At 40.2% G+C, this 27,281-nt stretch overlaps 1 protein-coding gene across 1 annotated transcript; it reads right to left on the bottom strand.

Moving 5' to 3' along the window:
• Positions 1-1,600: 1,600 nt before the first annotated feature.
• LOC118793340 (methylcytosine dioxygenase TET2-like) lies at positions 1,601-25,847 on the bottom strand. Its single transcript, XM_036551478.1, has 10 exons — positions 25,688-25,847; positions 7,326-10,406; positions 6,974-7,064; positions 6,759-6,852; positions 6,363-6,571; positions 5,112-5,262; positions 4,831-4,920; positions 4,402-4,539; positions 3,569-3,923; positions 1,601-3,413 (listed from the first exon to the last, which is right to left on the bottom strand). Exons 2-10 carry the CDS (start codon positions 10,360-10,362, stop codon positions 2,029-2,031), a joined length of 5,550 nt encoding a protein of 1,849 aa, XP_036407371.1. The 5' UTR covers positions 10,363-10,406; positions 25,688-25,847; the 3' UTR covers positions 1,601-2,028.
• Positions 25,848-27,281: the final 1,434 nt, after the last annotated feature.

Below are 27,281 nucleotides of genomic sequence, written 5' to 3'. Positions count from 1 at the left end.
TACTATCATAACTGCCCTGTTTTTTTTTTCTTTTTTTTCTTTTTTATTGTAAAAGCCAAACACATCATTTTAAGTCAATGTCATACTTTTCCCTTTTGTCAATTCAGTGCATATTATAGGTTCAAATTACTTCTTCAAAGTTTAAAAACAATTGACTGAACATTAGTACAAAAACTGCAGGTCATTTTTGTCTCTTTCTTGTGATTTTTTTTTTTGTTTTGTTTTTGTTTATTTTGAAGTACAGTATATACAGGTAATGAATGGGGATTTTAAACACACAAGCCAAATCCCTGAAAGGAAGGAAATGATGAGAATGAACAGAGGCGATGTTGGCATACATAGAAAATTGTGAAATATGATCAAATATGTAAAAAGAGCTGACATATCCCTGATTTTATTATAGAATTGAAGTTTGAAGTTCAAGTTATACTTCATTTTTTTAAATAAGTAAATGATGTATTTTGATATCTCACCATGACTTAAAGGTTTGTTATTATTATGTTTGTATGAAAATGATGATGCTTTTAAAATCATAGTCCTATTGCCAAACTAGTTCTGAGGTATATAACAAGTAGGAACATGTTCCATTAGCCTTGTCGTTGCTCATAAAGACTGTCACATTATAGTAATAGCAGGCTGAGTAGCACCATTTGAAATAAAATCAGCTCAAACCAGAAGAAAATTTACTGCTCTTTACAGTACTAAAATCTAAAGTGTTAATTCAAAAAAGTATGCAATTTAATTTACTGTACAAATCTCACTTTCTTCTTTTTTACAATTAGATTACAATTATTTAAAGACACCACAGCAAGCCAGCTGCCTGGAAACCATTACATTAACATACAGCTAACCCTGTGTCATTTGTGTCACGCCATAGCGGAGAACCTGTTTCTGATCAGGTATGATCACGTAACTATTCCCAGGATATTTTTTTTTACCGATGGACCTGCTATGAAATATTTAAATATTTCATGAAAACATATGAAATACTGTACAGTTCCATCACAGACAATGAACTAGCCCTGACGAAAGAAATAATCATTCTACAAACATGCTGAACATCAGTCTCTAATATAGTTCTGCTCCAAAAATGTGCCTTTACACTGGCTCAATTTGTGTTTGATTACATTAAAAAAACATCTATGTTAGGTTTTATTTTGAAGCACTGCAATACATGTTAGTGTAAAAATTCTGTGTGTAACCAGTAGTCTCATCTGTATGGTGAAGTTGCAATCAAAATTATACATTGTAATTGTACAACCCATCAATGATTTCATGACCGATATATGAAAATATAAATGCTCTTGTCTGGCATCTTAAAGATAAAAATGCTGTCTGATCTGAAGGAATTATAAAACCATCGACCTTCAGTACACAAAGTGCTTGAAAACACGTTTTGTTGATGTCATTAACTTCTTCCATATTTCTAAATTGTGTGGAAAATGCCATTCAAAATAATTACTTCAGCCTTAAGAAGTGCTGTAACATATAAACAGACTTTCATAGAATATGAAGGCATTTATATGGACAATTTATATTAAAGACACTTCATTTTAGCACCATGAATTAAATAACCCATGAAGTCAGAGTTTTATGCCCACATAATATATTCTATATATTAGATAAATCTATTTAAAAAAATTAAACCAATAAAATGAAACTTTGTTTCCAGTAATATACATCCTGATGTATAGGACATGGAGCACCAGAGGATTAGTACAGTATATATCTCACAACAGAAACAAAAATATAAATAAATACCGCCTTAGTGTCACACCAGTTAGTAAAGCTCAATCTTCTAAATGTTTTGCCTGATGAATAACTGATGTTACTTCTTCCAACTAATCTACAGTATTTCTTAGCTCATACAATCCTTTGCATAGAATTATATTTTACTGTTGTCAGACTACACCATCGTTTTAAAGGAGAACTTTTTGAAGCTTGTGACCACCAGTGCGATGAGGTTTCACGTCGTTTAGCGCCTTTAGTTGTAAACTGACTTGTGTGTTATAAACCTGAATACCAATGCTAAATAAACTGGTTATAAGGCCCTGTTACCTTAGTGAAGGCATAGGGAGATGTACTGACATAGGTGCTGGTGGTGGAGGACATGGACTTCTGTGTGAGGGTCTGAATGAAGCGCTTATACGGGGGCTCTGTGTTCTCTAGCATATCGGAATGTTCCCTCTTGACCTTCTTGCTTTTGTTCGGTGTGCCGTCGGCGCCGTGCTTCCCGGCCTCATCCTCTTTCTCCCGGGCCTTCTCCGCCATTTTGGCTTCCCACAGAGACAGCCCGTGCTTGGCCTCATTCATGTTCTTGTGCTGGTAGAAGACCAGTGAGATTCGGGTGGGGTGGTTCCGGTCGGGGTTCTTCAGCGGGGTGGTGGCATGGAGCTCCCGCTTGGCACACTCGATGAGGATGGAGCCGTGGCTGGGGGCCACAGCCACACCGCCGATGTCCGGGTCCAGGAAGTTGTGCTCGTTGTCCGACCACACGTCCTCCTTGTCGTTGGGATTCTGTGTTCCTGGTTGGGCCTCTTGCTTGATTGGGGTTCCCTGGATATTACCATTCAGCAGCCCAAACCCAGGTTGGTTGGGGGTCAGACATTCAGTGCCCGGTGGGGGAAGCGCCTGGGCCATGCCATTTGCATCATGCAAATTCACTCCAGGTCTTATCTGAGTACGGAAAGACTCATGGTTTGGAGGAAACATCTGAGACTTCTGGGCAATATATGGGTTAGGGTATCCATTGTATTGACTGCTTTTGCTCACTGATGCATAGTCCAGGTTTGGGTGGGCTGAGGGTGGTCGAGAGACAGGCTCCAAGAACTGGGGGTCTGGCTCACTGTTGGAGTATGGACCTATGGGATGAGCACTGGGTCTCACGTTACCATTGCTGTAACCATTGACCTGTAAGCTATGCTCACTGTACCGAGGAGGGTAGTTGACTCCATAGTGGGGATGGGCACTGTACTGCTGTTGAGGGTAAAGAGGTGGCCTCTGATGTGGGTACATGTTCAGTTGTTTTGGATTTGAAGCATAATAAGGGTGGAGGTTGTCTGTAGTGATGCTTGCATTGCACTGGTATCCAGGGTAAAGGGAATTTTGGTTCACAGAGCCAGGATAAGAGTTTGCAGGATTTGACCCATTTAAATAAGTATTGTTTGTATGCAAAGACGGCAGGTAAGGGCTCATAGATGCTGGTGATTGTGGGTACACATTTGACTGAGAAGTGCTTGAAAATGAATCTGCGTGATTGGGGAACCTTGGATAGCTTTGCTGAGCCATGTGTGGAGACCCAGGGTTTGGGTTCGGGTGCTGCAGTTGCTGCTGTTGCTGATGCTGACTGCTGAGAGTGTGCGCCTGATGTCCCGGCTGCGGTGTTCCCATATGTACTTGACCTGGTTTAGGACCTGTGAAAAGAGGGACATACAGAATTCGTAAAGAATGTTCTCTTACTGAAAGTGCAAGTTACAAGAAAGAACATCGAGGATCACATTCTAGTCTCCAGTGAATATGTTATTATCGCCTGAACCAAATTTGATTTGAAATTTAGAACACGTTGTACCTGACACGGGTATGTTTTGGCCTGTGTTCTCGTAAGTGCTTTGTTTGAGACTTGCTTGAGGGGCCTTCTCCGCCTTTGAGTTCGGTGTGTCCGGGTTGGATGGCTTGTTTGCAGCTCCTCTTTTGGCCTCCAGCTTCCTCTGCCGGCAGGACTTGGCCGGCTCGGCGAGCATGCGCACCCTCCGACGGAAAGTGCTGAGCACCTGAATAGCACCTGATTTCACCTTCTCCTGCTGCCCCTCCATGCTGCCGAACTCGTCGGTGGTGGAGACCTTGTACAGGGGCAGCACGTGGAGCTGTTCATCCTCCGGGATATTCCCGATTTCTCGATTATCTTCTCTTGTGAGAGTGCATACCTGCATAGGAGACGATGTATTTTAGTATAGCCTCAAGTATGCACACAATCACATGGACAAGATAAACATTTAACTGCAACACCCAGAATATACACATGTCTCTTTTAAAACACAAAACACAAAATTTTACCCCTTATGGCATAATGCAAACAGGCAGATGTGTGAAGGCGAGCTCAAAGCATAATCGTAAATCACAAAAATGTTTCAGGCCTTCCTTGGGGACATTTTAAGAAAACATTCCTTACAGTGCCTGTGTGCAATAAACAGATACCATCTAGTTTGAATCTGAGTTTAGACCTTGTTTATATCTTTCTTCCTGCCTCTGATTGTGAGGAAGAATGTAGCTTTTGTCATTGGTTCCGTAGCTGATTGGTAATGCCATACATTACAGCAGCTAAAGGGCACACACTGAACTCCATGTATACAATTCTGTGTAAAATTTCTTGTCGTTTATTTATTTATTTATTGCAATACTTACCACAGTACTCCCACTCTGCATGTTGTGGAGATCTCTGTGAGCATGTGCACAGAAGTCCAAACAGGCAGTGACTCCTGAAAATGGACGTCCTTCCTTCAGCCCCAGACGACAGTCTAATGCTCTGTGTTCATGGTCCACCTGTACACAAAAGCAGGATCCTCTGCTTCAGCGTATTGAGTCATGCACGATCAAATGTTCACCAGAAAGAATTCAATTTAACTGTTGTACCATAGTCTTACTTTGTATTGGATTGTGTCATAGAGTGATTACGATTAGGAGATATGTGAATTAGCTTACAAATACCTTACAAATGGCAGAGTTATTGATTAGGAATCAGTAAGATGGCAAGCTCTCAAAATATAATATTAGTGAAGTGTACATTGAAACTTAAGTATGCAATAGAATAGTGTTGGTAGTGGTAAACCTTACCTGGTTTGCATAAGCATCAGGAGCCATTTGTTTGTAGGTTGGTGCCATTAAAGTAGCTAAATTCTGTAGATTTTGCTCTAGTTTTTCCTCCTGGACAGAATAAGAGTATGATAAAGAAAAATATATCATTATGGTTGTGATACGCATGGAGCTCATTTACTCCAGAATATAATTTAATAATAACAAATAATAATGAATATAATGGAACATAATAAGGCAAAGTACTTTGCAATTAGCCTGAAGACAACATTAAAGGAAATCAAGGAATGTTCTTATTTTACCTCTTTGGTGTCATCCCCAAGGAGCTTAAATTTCCTGGGGGTTTTGCTCCTAGCAAATTTGCACCCATTATAGTACATGCTCCATGAGCACCCAAAGGAAAAGGAGGCCCCACAGCTGTCTGGGTCCAGTCCTTGGCAGGCACATGTTCTCCTGTTAAACAGGGAGAAAAGGTTTCCCATCTCACCCGAACGACTTTAGATGGTTTAAGAGGCTATGATGTGGACAGAGATGTGACTGTTCCTGGCCCTTCTGAGGTAAAAGTGTTCTGCTGATGCATCAGGACACCATCCTTGATATGCTTTGTGTCTTCCTAATAACATGAGCATCTGCTTTTGCACAAAGCATTAATAAGCCAGATTTTACAGCATTAGCAGATGGCTGAAGACACTGAGTGTGACATCACTTTAGCATGCATTGCACCATTACACATGTAGTCTTGAAGACTACGCATCCAATTAGGGGAAAAAAGTCAGCTGCCAGCAGAGAGAATGTGAAATGAGCACATGCTGCAAATTCAATGTCACTAAAAAACAAGTCACTTCTCCTTCTGAGAGGAAAATAAGAGAGAGGTACTGATGGATGCAATAAACTAAATCCATCTAACCTATTTTGAAGGCTTCATTTTCAATTGATATTGTTAAATAAAACTAATACACAGCATCTCAGAAATGAAGGAACTAAGAAACCATGGAAAGGTCTGATTTTTTTCCTAATAGTGATGACAGCCTTCTTCTATGTTTTTCTGAAACACATTCCAGCCCATGAAGACTTTCAACATCATGAATAAAATGTATTCCTGGACAAGTTGATTTTCCATGTTTCATTCAGTGATGAATACAGGCATGTCATTTTGACATATGCAAGTCACTTTCAGGTAGTACTATGGCTATATTAACTTAAATTGCATTTTCTGTAAGTGTTCCTCTTCCACTGTTTAATTTTCAGGGGCATTTCATCCACTGTTTAGTAGAGTTTGACTGTGACCTTGCTATGGATTTATTGAATATTCATGTTCTCCACATACCCAGGAAATAGAGATACTGTATTTATTTTTACTACTTGTGTTACAGCGTCGTAGCAATTTCCTCTTTTATACTTTGGTTTAATGCTTTCTAGCCAGCTAAGACAAAATGTAAAAATAAGTGAAATGCAATGAACAGCATTGCTGATACTGTTATTTGCTTGGATCATTTATTTGTATGTCTCTCCAAACAGATGGAGAAGCAAACAAATGCCGTGCGAGCCCTTACTCTTCATTGAGAGCACATCTGCGGTTAGTCAGGGCTCCGTGCTTCATCAGCGTTTCACTCAGCTCTGTGTAGAGGCGGTCGGCCAGGGTGGTGCTGATGCCCTCCCAGATGAGGATGACCACCACGATGGTGGCCGTCTCGCACGTGTGGCCAGCCCGCTCTCGCACCAGCACCAGCAGCTTCTCGTCCACGCTGGCCCGACGGATCACCTGATAACGGGGACAGACAGAACAGACCGTTAAAACTTTCCAGTGCTGTTGGCTGCGATCTGTAAAAAGCATAGAAAACGCATCAAAAAGCAAATTCTGACACAAAAAATTTTACTATGAGAATCATAGACATGGTACAATACATTACATTACATTCATTTACAGGATTTCAGAATATCAGTCTTACCCATTTTGCTATGGGACACCCTTGAATGCTCTTTCCCTCTTTCCCTGTGTAAACAACCTTCTCAATCCTGATAGCACTGCCAGATTGGCCAAACCTTTGAAAATAATAAGTTATTCATGATTAAATACATGATTATAAGTGAAGGTGCACATTAATCCAAAACACTGAATTAGTCAGAAAATGTGCAGTGCCGGTGTCAGTAAGAAACACTTCACCTCTTCTCCATGAGATCCCTGATACCTGCTACATTCGGAGCAGCTCCTAGATGTGTGTAATAGGGCCCTTCATCTTTTTCACTCAGTTGTTCTGGTTAAAAGAAAGCACAGAGCAAAATCTGAAAATCCAGGTATTCAGCACATCATAATATCTTAAAATGTATTTTATTATTCTATTGTTTATTATACTGCACAATAGACAGCCTGACAGAAATGTACTGGTAGATTGTCATGCTGAAACTTAATCACTGATGAATGAGAGAATCATTTGTTCTTTCGGGAGAGCCCTTATCAAAACTAGCATACTGTATGTGCCTGATTACTGATCAGAGTAATATTTTCCCAGCCTTACCAACACAGTGACAAGATGCAATCTCATATTGCGTTTTCACAGGGGTGTCCAGGAAGTTCTTGATTGGAGTGTCCAACATTTTCATCGGAGACTCCAGAAAGCTGCTGAGGTTGGGCTCCGTTTTCTTGGTTGGGGTAAAGTCCGAGGTAGCGTTTGTTTGCACCGAAGTGCCCAGGTCATCACTGCCTAGGCTGGCGTTCGTAGACAGTATGGTCACCGGGCCCACTGTCTCCACCTTGACCTTGTTAGGAGACTTAACTACCAGTGATTTCCGCTCAAATACGGGAGACAGCTGGTACTGCTTCAGCTGCTGCTCCATGGTGGCAATGATGCTCTTCTGTTGCATCTGATCACAGGTCATCTGCAGATGCTCCTGCTTTATCACTGCCCTCATTGGAGGGTTTGCTAGTACCTTGTCCTGCTGCAGCATAGGAGGTTCAGACCTTCGGCCGTCCTCGCGCTTGATAGCTTGCAGTATGTGCTTGAAGTCTTCCAGGTTTTGCTGGTGCCCTTGTCGTTCCTGCTTCTGCAGCAGGTGCATCCGCAGCACCGTGTGCTTCTGAAATTCTGTGTAATTTTGGTTTTGGAGCTGCCCTTGTTGAAATTGTGCACAGGACTCTTGAACTTCTGCTTTAGGATACATCTGTGATGTTGCCTGTTGGTTAAAAGCACCTTGTGGTACCTGAGGTGGTGGTTGTATCGGCGGCCTTGGCTGTGGAAATCCTGTGTGGTTCGACTGCGGTTGAATCTGCTGTGGTTTTGAGTATTGCTTTTGAATGTCTGGGCTTGGAGCATGCTGAGGCTGCGGCAAATCCACTGCATTGCCATACGGAAATGTAATATTGTGTTCAGCTTGTGCAGTTGGTAATGAAGAATCTGAAAACTCAGGAGAATTTCTAGCAGTGGGGTGAAGCCCTGTGTTATGTTGCACCTTCTGGCTTTGGGATGTGCAGTCGGATGATTTCAGTTCTTTGTCAAGCCTCATATATTCCTCCAGCCCGAGCTTGTTTAAGAGCTGACTGTCCAGCTGTCTCTGAGAGGGATCTTTTGGCTGATCCCGAGGCTTTCCTACATTTGGTGCATTCTGGGAAGGATGTTGCTGGAGTGCACTGCCTGCCAGCTGTCCTTCAGACTGATGAGGGGCCAGTGGCTGCTGTTGCTGAGCATACCTAGGCTCCAGAATCTGCTCAATGTCCTGAGTGCTCTCAAAGAAGAGTTCCTGCTGTGTTTTGGTGTGGAACAGATTTTTAACCTGCTGCTGAGGAGTACCATATTGTGGGGTTATGTGTTGCATTTTTTTAGGCTGCATCTGAGACTGTTCCCGTGGAACGGGAGGGGGGGTTGAGTTTGGTTGCTGCCACTCTGGCCTTGTGTTGTAGCAGACCTGATCATATCCTTGGTCAGGTTTGTATGTATTGTGCATCTGCTCGTCTTGTTGTGGAAATGCAGATTTATGGGCACCCTTCATCTGAAATCCTGTCATGGGGCCTGCATTCTGCGTTTGGCCCGGGCTCTCAGCATTGGTTTGACGCTCCCGCTGAGGCTGTAAACTGAAATCCTTCCAGGTCTGTGACAGGGCCATTGTCTGCGGGGGTTGGGAAGAATTGAGATCAATCCAGCTCACCCTGGGGTAGGGATCTGTTTGCGGTAACATTTCCTCAGCTTCTCCTTTGAAAGAAACAGAAGCAGTTTCAGGCTTTTGACTGCCAGTGGAATCCAAGCCATGTGCAGTCAGCTCTTGGGGACTGGGCGATGCAGAGCTAGGAGAGACCTGTTTACTGTGGCTTTGAGGTGCACTCATCAATGGTTCATCAGTCTGCTGTTGAGCCTCAACTTGCATCTGCTGCTGACTCATTTGAGAGTTAAGATTTGGATTAAAGTCCTCTGAAGGGTGGTTAGTCTCTGTTTCCTTATCTCCTATCATCCTAGCCATAGCTTCATCAGTAAAGGGGCTGAATCTTTCCGCCTCCTCAGTCTGAAGTGGAACTCTGGGGTCAGAGCTTTGACAGAACTCTTCATCTGAATGAAGGTGCATACTCGAGGCCTCCATGTTGTCAGAGAAGTCCTTTGTGACATTTTGCTGGTTTGAACTGCCCGCAGGCCTCACAGATGGGTCCATACCAAGGACCTGTCCCTCCTCAGCTTGTGAGTATGTGTCCTGCACCTCCGGGTAGTCTTGGAGAGGGAACAGCTGCCTTTGCTGCAGCTGCTCATCCACAGCCGATAAGGCATTGAAAGCACCGTCACTGTGCACCTCTGAGAACATCCCGTCCTGGTGTCTAGATGCACAGTCCTGGGATGAAATGGGCAAACCTGAGGTCAACGATGGAGAATTCATAGTATTTCCAGGCATGTCGTTTGAAACTAGGTTTTTGGATGAGTCTTCCTCAGATTTACTCTGGGATGCGATTGAAACATGTTCTGGGTAATACTGAGACAGTGTTTTTTCTAAGAGGTCACCATGTGTGTCTTCCATGGAAGGAGAGGTCACTGTAGCACCATTAGAAAAGGCTAGTTGCTTGTTCCTTGAAAGTGAGAAAATGTCCCCATCAGGGAAGCTGCTGTTTTTCTTATCCAGTTTCTGGTCCTGCAAACCATCACACTCTGGTTCTGGTACGCAACCCAATTTGCTCGCCATGCTGACAGATTTTGTTTTGTCCCATGAAGCGATTATATTATTGTCCTCCCCATTAAGCTCTGAATCCACTTTGAGTTTTTTCGATTGGTGGCATCCTAATAATGATGGCTCACTGAGTGCATGCTTTATGCTTCCATTTTTCAGGTGTGTGCTTTCATCAAACAAGTCATGCATTTCGGCAGGACTGGAACATTTTTCCCCATATCTCTTCATTTGGTTCTCTACATTGGGCTTGAAGTGGTTCCAACTAGCGTCCCCATTGGTTTGCTGAGGGAGCACCTCTGGTGATTGGTTTCCATTCTGCAACTTGGTGATCAAGCTTTCAGTCTGACAAACAGCACCGATTGATGCTAAATTTAGTCTTTCTTCCGCCTCATGACTGGCCTTTTCTGTTTCCATCTGGCCAGCTTTGAGTCCATCCACAAGGCTGCCCTCCGTCTGTCCTGAAACAAACCAGAAACAAACCACAGAGTTGTTGGCAACTGTCTGTAAACATGCTAAAACAGTCCAATAATAATCTTAGTGAAAAACCTAAGCCTCAGTGTATGTATGTTCAGTGTTGTTAGGTGGAAGCCTGAGTAGTTTCCACCTAACAACGTCGTTTCCAACAGTGGATGCTCCAATTACACTCAGCTTGGATTTGACAGTCAGATTGAAAAAGGAACAAAATATGGTTGACCTAAGGGATGGGAGTAGTGGTAATAGAAGTAAAAAATAAATACATAAACAGTTAGACAATAATTAATTTTATACATATCCAAAGATTGTTAGAAATAATAACAATAATTTACTTTTAATATGAATGAGCCATATTGTGTTTTTTGCATTATTTTAATATGAATGAGGCACAGGATGCATTGACATAGGCTAAAGGTTACTGATGGAATATAAATATCGTATGTAATGCACTCTGTGAAATACCCTGTGACAATTACTTTGTTAGGAGCGCTATTTTAAGTAAAACTTCACTGGTTTGATTGACTGAATACTGTGAGGAACAGTTGTTATGTGGATAGTGTCAGCTGTTATGCTGCAGTGTTCTTGACCTTACACTCCATTGAAATTCTGTACTATACATGGTCCTGCCACAACCATATGCCAAAGCAGTCATTGTGAACAGGGGTAACAGGCATACGGTAATGCAGTGATAATGGGGGACAACTGGACACACATTGGGATTTCTGTATCTGTTGTATTGATTTACTAAAATATTTCACTTCAAAGATGAAAAATGGTAAGCATTCCTCAGCTTATTTATTTTTAAAAACAGAGCAGGTATAAGCAGCAGAGTATTTCCTGATGAAGACAAAAAGCATTGTCAGTTGCCTGCTCTCTCATTACCTCCACTATCTCTCTAGAAGCAAAGAAACCTTTCATTGAAAGGAATGTTTCTGGCTCCTGCAAGCATCATTAATGCATTTCACATCATCAGCACCTGTGCTAAAATCTGTACACGTGGGTCCAACACCGCAGTCTTATCCATTATGACCATGAGCTCTGCACTTCCTGTGAGGGCTGCATTCATGAGAGTAAACTACCTTTGCCCTCAACAGGGTCTCCCATAGCCATTTATGTTTGCAGCAGACATCTGTGATCCTGCCCTACGTTTAACTGATGGTGCAGATGGGGCACACTTGTGCAAAGGATTCAGGCTTTGTTTTCATAAATGCACACACAAAGTAAGTCAAGGATCAGAACGCATTCATATGAAGTCTACTTTTAAGTTTCATTTATGTAAACCCTGACAGCAGACTTTTGCTAAATGCCCTGTTTCTAGAAATAATCTTTAATCTAACATTTATGTCATTCCTTTTTCATTGCACTTTTGCCATTCATAAACTCACGTTTTCATGTTTTGACAGTTTTTGTGCAAAAACCTTGGCAGCATACAGTAAATCAATTTCCCATTTTTGGAGACTCTACTGAAAATCTGATTGGGTAAGCCAATAACTGAACATTTCTATGGCTGTGGCTTCTTTTGATGAAATATCATTACTGTGGGGACATCCATTCCATGAGGTAGGTCTAGATCAAATGCAGTTCAAAGGCTATGCTAAATGCAAATAACCCTCTCTGCCTTGTTCCCCTTTAGGTACAGAGGTAGTGTAGTACGCAGTGTATTTGCACTATAGTGCAAAATGCAAACTACGTCGCAGATTCATAGGCAGCGTGTGGACAACACTGACCAAGTGCAGAACCAGATGAACATCTCGCACTTCATTTCTCACCTAACTGATATCTAGGAGGGTGATATGCTGGAAATGGACTGCTTACTCCCTACGGAGGCAAAAAAATTCCTTATCATAAACAAGTTATCAGACTTCTGGAATGCTTCAGGAGCTCATCGCAGGGCATAGTATGTTTCATCCGAAACAATAATTTAGCTGCCATTGGCACTGACAATCACATCTGGACCCCATTATGCCTGCTTATGATCAGAGGAGAGGAGCAGTCTCTTTCTGACTTTCAGTTTTCCCAACTTAACATAAACAATGTTAAACCACTGAAACAGGGAGTTTAAAAACTCTTCTTCTGATTTCCATTAAGTCAAGACAATTATTAAAATACTGAATTATCAGTTGGTCTATTGTTAGTTTACCTAAGTCTCCATTTTTTGGCGGCAAAAAAAAGAAAAATGCACAACAATGCAAATTAACCAATTCATCTTACAGTTGCACCAGCATATGTGAAACATAGTTAGCTTGAGAAGCATAAATAGAGGAAGGTTGTATTAGCTTCTTAAAATACCATGAAAGCCTCCTGATCATTTACTCTCACCTGGAGGTTTCTTTCTTCCTTCATGTGAGCCTAACCAATAGAGAAATCTTTAGTTACACATTTAGTTTCAGACACAGCATTTCTATAATGGTGAACCAAGGTTACACTAAATGATATGGCCTTGTGGACAAGATAATCTGTTCTTTTTTTTGTATTGTTTGCCTCATGATTTGATCCCATCATATGAGCTACATCACCTATGCTAAACTGCAATATACAACTATCAGTCAGATGAACTGAGTGTCTGGCATTGCTGGCGTCCCCTGGTGTAATCCCTTGGAAAACATTAGCAGCTGGAACCCCCACTGAGCTACTAAAAAGGGATGTCCAAATAGCATTGAAAGCATTGTTCTGTCACAAGAAAGATGGCAGAAGGAAGCTGGCCATTCCAGTCTGTATCAGAAAAGCAAAGTGGAATGATAAAATTCACAAAGTCGAAATGAATTGATGACCACAGGATTTGTAAATCCTCATATCATTGAGTCCTCTCTTAAACATGGTAGAATCCAGGGCTGTGACCAGGCTTACAGACCAAGACTGAGACTTAACTTAATAATACTAAAGATGAATATAAATTATACATAGTTGAATATGGCTACTGTCAGTTAAACAAATCATCACAACAACATAAAAGCGAAAAATATTTATTATTACCAAACATACTACATTCACTGACAATTCACAGAACCCCCATTATACCTGACACTGAAGGCACATGGATATAATTTATAAATCAGTTATAATATTATTAGAAACATATGTCCTTTATGCTGTCTTTTGGTGTCTACAAATGTGTATCCTTGTAATTCATTCCTTAAAGTATATATTTTTTTTCATTTGCACCAAGGGTTACTTCCTTATTATTTTAAATAAAATAGCACTTTTCAGACCCAGCTAGGAAGGGCAAACCTGGTCTAAACTGACTTTTCCCTGCACAACCTTTTGACTAAACCTAAGCAGTGTACTGCACAGAGCCTGCAAAGAATGTCTGTTCTCCCTCCTCCAGACTAATATTAGCTCCGCTCCACTTCTCCTCAACAGAACACTCCAGATTTTACCGAACACTGAGCAGTGCTGTGTAGAGTGTCACAGTTGGCTACGCCCACTCTGGGGGGGAAAAAAAAAAAAACTCTGAGACCATTAGATAACCCAGCCAGAGATCCTGTCTGAGTGCTGCACACACAGTAAATGCTGAATGTTCACTGTGCAAGCACTGAAACAGCAACATTGGCTGCACCCTGTGCATATTTAATTAAAGGATGATGATCCTTATTTTTAGCCTTGCATTTTTTTTTTCAATCTGAGTTTATAAATATGAACCCAAAGTAAATCTTGACTGTCCACACAATTTGTTTTGGAGGCAATTATAATGCCTATGATGCATGATTGCAACTGATTCTGAAACAACTGAAATAAATATTGCAATTTGTATGCATTTGGGGGTTTGTAATTATAATCCTTTCTATAAAAAGTGTAGAGTTCTCATGTTGGGAAAATCTTAACACGTTAATTTTCCTCATTCAAAATCTTACAATCTCTCTAATCCCTCACCACCACTGTTCCATCTGTTCTATATTTGCGTATTATCCCAGTATTAAATTCTAAAGATAATAACAATAAAAAATATTTATATTTGCACCAGTGAACATTCCAATTAAGGGAAAGACAGTTAGATACTGTAAACTAGCTGTTTTGAACTCCTTCCTGATCTTTGTGACCACAATCCTAGCTTGAGGGTCTAGTTTCGCACTTTGTTTACATTGCTTGTCCTGTATTGGTTTATGGCCCTCCATTTGTTTACACCTGAGTTATAGTAAGCCAGCCCAAAGAGTGCATTGATACTGAGAAATATGAGTATACACACATGGGTACATGTGTCACCTTCTCACAAAAGAACTAAAAAGACAAACACCAACAAAGTCCCAATTATTCTATTTCCTATTTCAGCACTGGAAAAGAGACAATTAAGCTTTGTAGTTAGTATATTCTTGATGGTTATTAATTAGAGTGCACACAATCATCGCAATGCTTAGTTATATATATATATACACACACACACATTTGAGCTCATGGATGACCAGCAGCATAGGGGTTAAGGAGCTGGTTTTGCAATCCTGAGACGACAGGTTCAGATCCAAGGTGGGGCTCTGCTGTTACCTACTCAGTATCCTTGAGCACGGTATTTCACCTGAATTGCTCCAGCTAAAAAAATGTGAACTGTTTACCATATCAGTTGCCCTGGATAAGGGTTTCTACCAAGCAAGTACATAATAACAATGCATTTTTTTCAATGTGGGAGTGAACGAGTGGAATATAACCATGCTGTTCTATTAAAATAATCATAACCATTATCAGCATCATCATCATAAAATGCTGGTGTGGAAATGTCTAGACTGGCGTTAGACATCATGCTTTCAAAACCGGAGCTGGGACAAAGCCAAGACCCTAACTGCCACAGTGAATGGTCATAAATCAGATAAGGAACACCTCTATTTTTTAACACAACGGCCAAAAATAGGCCATTATAATAAGAGAGCATTTCCCTTTCTCAACTAAAAAGTTGCACTAATGTGTTTCTGTCTTTAAAGTCAAAGACTGCTTCATGGATGCTTTGGCATCCCAAACCCCATAACCAGTTACTTGGATTTAATCATCAGAAAGAGACATAACATCCAAGAATGTTATAAGAAGTTTGCTTTTGGGTAATACTAAATAATTACCAGAAAGCAAACTTGAGTAATCACATTTTAAAAGTATCATTTAAGAAATAGCATTTATTAACTAGTGCTTATGATTATTTCCCATATTTTACTAAACAGTTTGAGCTTGTCTGAACTACCACATGTTTGGCTGCTCCCCCATGGGCAAGTAACTTTTAATTGTGTCAAATGACAGGAGTGTGAGACAGGTTTGAAGTGCAAGTGTAAATATAGATCTGACCGCTTTAGGATTCATCAGTACGTATTCAATCTGGCTACTCAGCATTGCAGTGGCTTATGTATGTGCTATGCTATACTAAACAGCTGACGTTGGGAGTGAGTAATCACTTCCAGCGTCAGCTGTCATTACTACACTTATCACTCCTTACCCTCAATCACCTTTGTTATGTTCAGAGTATCTTTTTGAAAATAGATATGCTTAGGATATGGAGAGCATGCAGGGTATATGCATGTGCAATATTGATATAGTGATATAGGCCATATATTAATGTGCTTATGCACATCTTTGTTCTGCCATGTTCCGCTAATCACCAAACACTATGTTTGGGGAACAATTCCTTTTAGTCTGAAAGAGAATCTACAATTTGTTACAGAGAACAGATCAGTACCAGGGTCCCCAAAAAATTCATAAAACAGTGGCTAATGGTACTTTCCAGTATAAGCTTAGTAACTGATGGTGACTCCATTCCTGCTCAGTACATGAATACTGGGAATTATGGGAAACCTGAGCAAATCTGGGGCATTTTATTGCTAACCATCTCCTGGGAAGGTTGATTTTGAAACTATCTGTTATAAGCATCTCTGTAATAAGCATAATCTGGGAAAGAAGTAGTCTGCTCTCCTTACAGTGTTCAACAACATTCCATTTGTGACCATCCAATGTGTCTGTCAAAGACACAAAGGGCTGTGGCCTTGTAAAGTACGACTTTATATTTCCTTAGCAACTGCTTCATAATGACACTTCAGCCTTGGCCACCCTTGCTTTTTGCATTCATTTTTCACTATAGATTTGTTACTGTAATACAAGTGGTACAATGATACGTGCAGTTTTAACTATTGAATTACAATTCCCAAGGTTAGCACTAGTTGTGTAATTATGTGGTATTGTGAAGTGACTTACAGGCTACCAAAGAAAAGCAAATGCGAATGTGGTCTCTGATACAGCTGCTGGATTGTAGGTCCTTACCTACCTGAACACAAGTTGCTAGTGTTATGTCTTGTCTGATAGTAGCTGATGGTTTATAACTGTACTCAACTTTAGCAACAGTACATTATTATTAATGTGCATAAGACAACCTTGTAAAGTTGATTTATGGGTGAAATAAAAAGCACCAGAGCCACTGCATTGTGAATTAAACACACAAAGTGCACTGGTGTGGAAACAAAGCGATTGCATCTGCTTTTTGATTTATTATTGATAATCACTACTGACACAGACAGAAAGTTACATAAACAACAACTCATTAAGCAGTCCTTTTAAAGTAACAGAACAATGGTGTTTTTTCACTCTCATTTGCTCCATTAGAGACAACACTGGATTCTGAGGGCAACATTTTGGCAAGTGTTTTTTCTTTCTTTCTTTCCAAATACAGTTAATATACCCAATATAACTCACCTTTTCTGATTGGGGGTATAGAAGGCCTGTACAAAATGTATTCTAAACATACCCTTTGGAGATAGAGATTGAAGGACATACAAGGAAAGCGAAATTGATATAGCATCACAATTGGGTTAAACAACAATGTATGCTGTATACCACACAAGTCGTCTCCTTAGAGTACAATACACTAACAATTTCACAAAACCCTTGTGTTGTCTGCCACAGGAATGTTTTGCCTTAATTCATCTTGTCAAAGGGACAACCTCAAGGAATCCTTCTCACTGAGGTTTATTTGTGAAATGGATGGCTATGTAAGCATCACTAATTTGATGGAATCTATTAAACATGAGCCTGAATGTTCTAATTAAAGACACCAGCTCTTTGAAGTCTTTGACATTTCACGATATTGAGTAGTCTTTTTGCTCCACATATTGCTGTCTTGTCTTGCAATTATGAAATTGCAAGATGTGTAGACTATCATTCTTTAAGGAACATTTTTCACTACAGATGATACACAGAATACAGGCAGCATTTTGACAGGTGATCACTGGGATAGCCTGACTGACTGCCTTTTGTTTTGACAAAAGACCACCCTTCCCTGTGTGCTCTTTACTCATAGAACTTGTTCAGCAGGAATTCTACCCAACACAGAATATGCATCTGTTCTGTATTGTGTTCCTGCTCAAAGATATCCATAAGAAAAGCCCCTGTATTTCAAAGCTATGGCACACCCCCTGCAAAAAAAAAAAACCCAGAAAATATATTTAATAATGTATCAACCAGATAGAATAATATAATTTATATCAAAAGAGTTGCACCCTTAATTTGAATTGAAATATTACGACAAGTTTTTGAAAAAGAACTAATTAGCTACCTCTAGCTTTTTTGACATTGTTAAAGATCACGATTGGGGATGCCGTACAGAAAGATCCTATGATTATGAAATTTGATGATTAAAACCATGGTTGGCACTGAAAATTCTATATCTCTGAATGTGTAATTAAATGTTCTTGGAAATGTCTTAAAAGAGGGCTACACCGCAAAGAAGGTAGGAAGCCAACAATATAACCAACCAGCAAGCTAACAAATCCGTGAAAAAGCTAAATAATTCCCAAATTATTTGCAAGAATGTTTTTCATAGTCTTTGTTCTCTCTTTACAGCTGATTCATTGGCATAATTCATATGTTAAATAAACACCTTTGGAATGTTTGCTATTTCAGTTAATTTCCTGTGTGAGTGTTAGAGATTCTCTGGAATAGTTCCATTAGTGATCTGAAATTAAATCACTGGAGTTTTTGGTACGAGGTGTGTAAAATAATTCCTTAATGTCAGTGTTGTGTGGTAATGTTAAGATCATTTTGAAAAATTGCGGGTACATGGACAGGTCACATTGTCCTGTGTGTCAACAGAGATTCCCTGAAGCTAATCATTACCCAGCCAGTGTCATAAAATGGATTACCCTGAGATTTACCTCTAACGACCTCATTGAACTGACCTAGAAATGGTGAACCTGGATCACCTGACCTGGAAGAACCCTGTGCAGCATTGGCAAACAAGCAGCCACAGCTGTGATGCAAAAGCCAGTTATATAGCTGTAATGGCTGAGAGCCCTGAAACAAAAGCATAACATAGCATGTCATTGTATGGAGGTTAAAATCACACTGAGGTGGTCTCAAAAAAAAATACATGCGCGGCCATTGTTTGCTCAGAAACATTTCACTTTGCATGTCACAGGCCCTTTGTTTCCATGCAGGTCAATATATCTGACCAAGCTGATGAACTGCCACTGCTGTACAAAGGTAATTTCTTTCAAAGAGAAGGGTTACCATGGTGACCACCTGATTCCAGTATGAAGCCATCTGCTGTAAACATTAACTGTGGAGGAGCAAGCATGGCTGCTTTAGTCATCTCTCCTATGCTTTTAACATTGCTTGGGTAGGATCAAAGTGCCACAGTAAAAACCTGGTATTACAATTTCAGTCTATTTAAACTGCATTTACCCAGTACATGTATGGAATAATAGTGAATGTATGTATATAAATCTTTTAAATTGGGTGTTTGTATATGTACAAAAATCTGACACAATCGCATCTTCTCAATTCATTTATCTTCACAATGACCTTTTGCCTATCATTAGATTCATACTTGAGGTTAACATGGGAATAGTCAATACAGTTATTCCCTTATGAACTCTATGGTGTATTATGTGGTGTATTCTGTGTATTATGGCTTCCAGCAAAATGCCAGGAGATGGACATAGTCTACCTTATACTTCTTCCATTACTGATACATAGGCAGTGTTTTGGACATGTTACATTTATGGATCAAAATGTAATGCTTTATTATTAAATGGCAACTTTGAGGTAATAAGAGTAGGAAACCCATTTACTGAAAGAACTAGATCAACGGAATGCACAGGAAGAACTAAATGATAACTTATCAGCTGTCTTCTTCTCTATGTGTAGAAACTCTGAGGGTATGAATTATGGTTCAGATACACTGCCTGTTTCACTGTTAAGATTTTACTCCACACCCTGAGCATTGTTATTTTGTTTGGCTTTCTATAAGCTATTCCCTCAAAGTGCTTGGGGCCGCCTGACTGGTGACTCACAGGAACAAATCATTTTGAATAGGTGATGAGCACAGACAGTACACTGAAAAGATTTGGTCAAAAAAGATTTGCTCGTTTGCGAGCTGCACATCGCTGTTGATGAAAATCCACAACCTGATGCTTTTCTCAAGTGTCCCATACAGACAGCACAGGCTTGACACACAGCTTGCATGCCACACTATAGCTTGACATGGTGGACAGAGACCAAACACAGGCCTTCATCTCCTGGGCCAATGGAAACAACAAGCACTACTTATTAAAACCAAACAAACACACTGGAAATCAAACATTTAATTCCTCATGATTACTTTTGTTATTATTCACACAGACAGCCTTGAATGATATCTATCTCTGATAGCTATCTCTGTCCTTCAACTCTGTGTTCCAGCTGCAGATGAAAAGAAAGCAACTGTATATAATTCCTTTTGTGTGTGTTTGAGGGATATTTTCAACAATGAGAACTACTCAGAAATAAAAGAAACTGTAAGGAAATGTTTACCAGCGTTTAGTCAATGCAAAACCACCCTTCAGATCTGTGTGTTCCCGCCTCTGCTTTCCTTAAAGTAAATCTACTTTTCTTTGAATATGCACAGCTGGTAATTTTATAAATCCCCCAGATTTTGTAAACCACACGTACCACATGAATTATCGCCTCTTCAAAGGAAACTTCTCACATAACGGATAATAACTTGAGGAAATGAACAAAAAGAGTTATTTGGAAAAATATGTACAACTTTGAAAAAGATGTACGAGTGGGAAAGGTCTATAGGGTTTCTGAGTAATGTGTCATGGTTGCCATTACCCTATCATTCTGAGCCAACCAAAACATTGGTCCACTTGTGTGAAAACTGCCTTGAAAACACTGTGGCAGTGTACGTTCTACACAAAGCTTTCCAGTTTATAAAATGATTATTACAAATGATATGTGTCCTATGATTTGCTTTTTCTTTTCTTAGATACAAATAAGAACATTTTGGCATACTTATGCATATTCACCAGAGATATGAGTTGGCTCTCCATCATTAACACATTCAACTTGCGTACATACAGAATAGAGATACATAGATAATATCACGTGTAGCAATGTACTCATGAATCATTCGACTACTTGAATGAGAAAACCCTCCTTACAAAAATAAAATGAAAACAGGGATGGTTTATAATTCCGATAGTACGCCCCAAAACAGCTTGATCATGCATTCTTTACAGGGCTATTGTGGGGGCCTTCAAAGTTTTCGGAAGCACGCCACTGACAGAGAAAGGCCGTGTTTTTTGTAAGACGCCTCAGTCCCGTCCTGCTCCGGGCCGGTGACTTCGCTTGCGCTCCCTCTCTCCGCCCGTGGCGTCAGCGACGGCGATATTCAAATGTCAGGAAGAGGCGAGCGGCTTGAGGGATGCCGTTACGTAAGAGCGCCGGCGGAGTGCCGGCACTCGCTGTTTGTAAACAGAGCGGCCATGTGAACGAGCCCACGTGGAGAGCTTTTAGTCCTGACCTCACACGCTCACCCCAGAGGTAAACTCTGACATAATTTGGGGACATCCAGCCAAGGCTTTTCCCACCCGTGCCACGGTTGTCATTATGAGGCCTTCTTCGCAATAATAGCACATTTCAAAAATAGGCCGGTAAACCACAGCGGGGGGAAAAAAAAAACAACCAAAAAAAAGAAAGCGTTTGGTTTTCAATGCCGAGCTTGTGTTTTCAGAATGACGCATTTTTTGGAAGAATTAGACTGTATTCAATGGTCTGTGTGATGTGTGACTCAATGGCAAAGGAGAGTTGTGCAATTGGTGCTATGAGTAATTAGTACAGGGGACAGCAGCACTGTGGCCGGCCAAACATATATACTTTTCACTTAGACCCTTTCATTTCAAAGGGCTCCTGTTTTTGGGAAACACCATTACATTGTTAGGGTGGTAGACTGCCAACAAGGGGCACAGCAGTGAGGCTGAAGACCCTGAAATCATGCTGAATCCTTCCCTTGTAGCCCAGTATCTCGTGTCCAGTTATCTTTGTCTGAAAACAAAGCCTTCTTGCAGGTAGATAGTACGCCTATAACAGTGAAATTAGTGTCACGTTACAGGTCCCCCATTGCTAGCCTTGTCATTTAAATGCACTGTTAATGATGTCGTGCAGCGATGATTGTGTAAGAACACACACTTCCATTTACAAACTGATTCCATTAAGTTATTTTCAGAATGGCCTTGGTAGGAAATATAATGCATTTGTCAGAGGTTAGAACAGACCACTCTAACCAACAGCCTTCTTTTGGAACGCCACTCTTTGGAATTCAATTTAGGAGCCTTTGGCAAATCAACAATGTTGCCATTTTTTCTTCTGGCCTTCATTGAATACAGGATGCTTCACTCCACAGTGGAATGACCACTAATTTTATCAAAATAATAATAATAATAATAATAATAATAATAATAAAGTTATGCCTTCTGTGGTTCCTGTCTCAATGGTCATTGTTAGTGGAATCAACAAAATATGTTTAATTTGCAACTTCATTTGCCATTATTTGTTTTGTTTAATATTTTTGTGCACATACTAGACTAATAACTATGCAGTTCCTAGGCATGTTTTATACATAAACACATATAAACAGGGTGTACAGTGGGTGTGACAACATGTCACCTGTTACTGACATTCTAAATACACACTCAATGAGGTGCATTCAAGATGGGGTTGTTGTAAGAGGATGGAAATGCATCATATTCAATGCCACTTCTATGTGGTCCTCCTTGATGAATTTGTACCTACATACATGTCTCTGCAAATGGTCTAAAAAATTTAAACACAAAGTAATGATAATAATATTTTAATGTATTAGGTCTATCTTCACTGCTTTCTACAGTACTTAAATTTACATCATATAGAGTATAGTCAGCCAAATTATTCAATGGGTGTTTTTAGTGGAGGACAAAACCTCATATCAAGTTTACATTTACATTTACATTTACATTTATTTATTTAGCAGACGCTTTTATCCAAAGCGACTTACAAAAGTGCATACAGTAGGTACAGCGACAGTACGGGGACAGGAGGAGTTCAAAACTGTTAGCAAACTGCAATGAACACAAATATAAGTCACATGCAATGAAGCTGCGCATTCATATAAGTCTGCACTGTCTGCAATTTTACTCATCAAAGACTCGCCAAATGTAGATAGCCCTGCTCGTCCAAGGGACAAAGTCATGTGTCCATTGTACCCACTGTACCAAATACAGTCAACATTCAGTATTCAGACACTACCATACCACCACTGACTGGGACTTGAGCAAAGAACCAAAACACTTTCCTATCTAATTTTATGTCATTTAAAACTAACATCACTTCAGTGTTGTAACAGCAATGTTTTGAGTGAGAGGAGAATTTAAGAAAATTTTTTTAACTGACTGTTTGCCACTGTGCTAAATGCTTAGCACTGACATTAAAAAGAAGCCACATTTCATAAATTGATATCCTAGTTGAACATCTGTCAAAAGGTGCAATTAGTTTTTTTATTTTTTATTTTTAATGGTTTTAGGATAGTTGCTGAGACTAGCTGAAATGGAATTTAAAACCTTTTTGCTGTCAATTGTCTGTTGAAATAGTTGCATTTAAGTGTATCTAAGGTATTGCCCTGGTGACATCAGTATTCCCCCCTACTTGAATTTCTTTGTATGTACATATCACAGGGTATTTTGTGGTTACACTTAAATTTTACTGGATTTAATATGCACTAGAAAATCAAGAAGATGGCCTTCAACAGACCGATTCATTTTTGACAACACTCTAGGCCAGCGTTTCCCAAACCTCTCCTGGAGGGCCACTTGTCCTGCATGTTTTACATCTCTCCCTGCTCCAACACAGCTGAATTAAGTGATCAGTTTGTTATTAAGCAGCTTCAAGAGTTCATAACGAGTTGATCATCTGAACCAGCTTTGTTGGAGCAGGGAGCGATCCAAAACATGCAGGACAAGTGGTCCTCCAGGAGAGGTTTGGGAAACGCAGCTCTAGACATTTAATATAGTGTTATTGCAGCACTGTAAAATTATCTGTCAAAAATGTATACACGGAGCATATTTTTAGCAGAAGTGGATACATGCATTATCCTTCAAGTTGTGTTTCCCCACCTCAGTTCTCTTCAATGTTTATGAACAACATTTCATAAAGTCCCACGCTTTTGTCTTTCCAACAAACACTAGTGATGTGGACTTGACACTAATTCATGCGCTGTGAGCTGTTAAATGATGGATGTGGAATTCACAGGCCAAATACACAAATTCTCAAAGGCCTATGTATGTTATATTCAAAGGGATGGCTTGACTGCTAATACCAATGTAACTGTATGTTGAATAGAAAACAAAACAACCATTTGTAATCAATTTAATCACATTAGACTCCAAATCTTACAAGCAATAAAAACAAACTACTGAGATAAATATCCACAGGGTGTCATGAAATTAAACATGAATTACACATGAAACACACATTTATTTTTTAAGCTGGCCTAGATTGATACATATTTAGAACCTTGATTATGAAGAAAATCACAATATTTTATAACCTTTTCCTTAATATACACCTTAATTTTGAATTTCTAATGAAGGTCTGTGACATCATCACTTTGTCGACTTAATCAGGTCTCTCCCTGATTTGATTGTATCTGGAAACTGGCACACTTAAAATTTCCAGTGCTTCTGTAAAAGCAAATGATGGCAATCCCATTACATCAGCAATTACTATGGAGAATTTAATCCCCCCATGATTATCTCCCCTCAGTAAAAGAAGGAAAATAGGGCATGAGGTTATTACACAAACAACAGCTGAACAACTCTGTTTAATATTTCTCTGAAAGCCAGTCATTAACAGTTTGTCATAGGGATCAATACCAGACAGACTGCCCTGGACCAGTTTCAACAGTTTATTTCAAAAGGCATGAAAAATATCTTGATCCTCATGAATTCCCCATAAGGAGTAATGTGAAATTAATGTGGAGCATTCAAAAATTATGAAATTGGTTTACAAATGCATGTTTATTTGGGAGAGTACATGCAGCATCTAAGGATTTACTGGTAGCTTTTGTTTGTTGAATCAACAGAGCAGGAAAGAAACACGCCTAACTTGGACAGAAAAAAACATTTGGATGCTTTTTCAAAATGTACTCTAAATTCCCTCTCCTGTCCCTTGATTAACGGTGCCGTAGATTTAGGTTTCATTTCATTTAAAGCCCCTGACCTTGTGGCCCTAAACCATCACAATCTTTTTTTTTTCCTTCCTGCGATCGTGCCTGTCTTTGTGTCTGCTTGTCATTCACCGGTGAGCGCTATGAGGGCTGACTCACGAGATGCACACAGCCGAGAGCAACTCTGGTCCCCGCGGCACAGCTCTACCTCCGACTCAGTACCCTTTTACACAAGACCCCTTGTACAGTAGTTTCCATTTAATCAGAACCATCCTTTTTTGTCTTAATACAACACAAATGAACAACCCCTGTACACCACTCTGTGTTTTAAAGGTCTGGGAATAATAAGCCATGAACAGAACTGGAAAATGCAAAATGAAGAAAAAAGTCAGAAGATGGAATATAAATCAGTAAAACAATTTCCTCTCACAGTGACAAATGTCTCATCAAACCTTTACACCAAAGAACCAAATCAAGACAATGCAACATTTACTCCCAGACACAAATTCATTTTCAGCTGGAAACTACAGTACTTCATCAACATACATAACATTAGGCAATGCCTTAGGAAGACTGCTTTAAAGCCATCTAAAAGTCACCATTTTTCTAAAACAGCTGCAACCACAGGAAAGACTGGGCTTGGGCGTTGGGTTTGTTTGCTTTTTAAACTACAAAAAAGAAAAAAAAATGTCAGCCATGTTGTAGAAGCTTTAATATCCCCTCCTTATTATGGTACTGGGGACATTTGCATGTCAAGCCCAAGCTCCAGGGCCAATGAAAATAAAGCTGAGAAAATGGAGAAAAATACATAGAAAAAGGACGAAGAAGCACAGGAAAAACTCTTACCTCTTTTTTTGTCCCTCCACTTTGCAGAATTCCAGAAAACCGTCTGGGTCTCCTCTTTAACAAATCCTAAAGGGCAGCCATCTTGGTTCCTTCTGTTCTTCTGTGAAACAGACAATCCTCCACATCAATATTCATGGAGCAGTCTGACGTCTGCTCTCAGCACCAGAAGGAGAAGCCTGGTGTCGCTGTTGGTCTCTCTCAGCTACACATGTAGTTCACAGAACGCAGCGGCACGCAGCGGCCACTTGTGCGTGTTTGTGTCAAGGCAGCCAGCCTGCTTTGCTGGCAAGCCCAAGTAAATCGTAAATCACTTTCCTCCCGAGTCCTTCCTACACAAAGGGCAGGTTTTTTTTTTTTCCTTTTTCTTTTTTTTTTGTACACACAATAGTGCACACTATGGTGGCTGCCCTGAAGCACTGGAGTGGATCACACGGGGCATGGCTCTGCTGTTCAGTCCAGACCTCACTGCTGCTCTGGGCTGTCTGCGTAGGCAAGCCGGCTTATCTCAGAGCACAGCCGTGCAGACCCATCTGACAGGAAGACGCTGGAGAGAAAAATCTGCAATGCTTGTGTGTTTCTTTTTCTTCCAAATTTCCTTGTTCCCCTTGTCTTGTTCTTTCCTCTAACGGACCTGTTTAGAACAGTCCCTCCTCAACTCCAGGCGCTCCAGCCAGTGACTTCAGTTGAAAGTTGTTCCCCCCCTCACACTTGCAGTGAGCTCCTATTCGGGCGCTCACAGCCCGGCGGCTTGATTTCAGAGGTGAAGGAAAGCAGCAGCCCAACATTTGAAACTCTGCAGAGCCAGCGAGCTTCTCTCTCTACTCTCTATAAGGCCCACCTCCTGCCAACAGAGCCCACGTGGGCCAGGAACGAGGGGGTCTAAAAAGACAAATTCAACACTGTTCAGCTGATATTTTCAGTGTGTTCACAGTGTACACTGTAATACCAGAACTGTGATCATTTTTTATACAGCAACACAAGTGTTTATGCATGTGGAAAATGTTGTATACTATCTTGTTGTGTCCTTTTGCTGAGTCTCTGAGGGTTTTTTTAAGAGGCTCTGGTGGACAAAAAGCATACACAGAAATCCATTGTTTACAATATAAAAAAAGTCCTTAAACCTCTGTTTTTTTCAAACTAGTGAAATATTAAAATAGAAAATTCACTGCCTTTTGTTTTCTTTTTATCTGCCCAGTAGTTAAAGATATGAATCATACCACTGAACTGTGAGACTATCTTGAATAAGGACTGAGTGCAAGAGCACCCCTGATTAAAGGCTGCGCATGTGTTTAAGATGACACATTCATTTCCTGCCTGGTATTAATTTTGAAAGACACAACCTATTGCATCATAACGAGTGGGAAGATGCTGGGTTTTCCCCTCGTCCTAATGTGAAATGCCTTCTTTACCCACCAGACCAAATCTAAATACCATAAACAATTTTTTTTCATTAAACATGTTTTCAGATACCATACATTCTGCCCAGGGTGAATAAATGATTTCATTTATAAATAAATGAACTAATATCCTTTTCACATGATTTGAGTCTCTCACCTTTTTTGTTCTGTACTGATGTAACAGGTGGTTCTTGTCT

This window comes from Megalops cyprinoides, chromosome 18, assembly GCF_013368585.1.
Source record: "Megalops cyprinoides isolate fMegCyp1 chromosome 18, fMegCyp1.pri, whole genome shotgun sequence".
Taxonomy (NCBI): Eukaryota; Metazoa; Chordata; class Actinopteri; order Elopiformes; family Megalopidae; genus Megalops; species Megalops cyprinoides.
The sequence above is the reverse complement of the archived record's forward strand: the minus strand, read 5'-3'. Positions and strand labels throughout refer to the sequence as shown.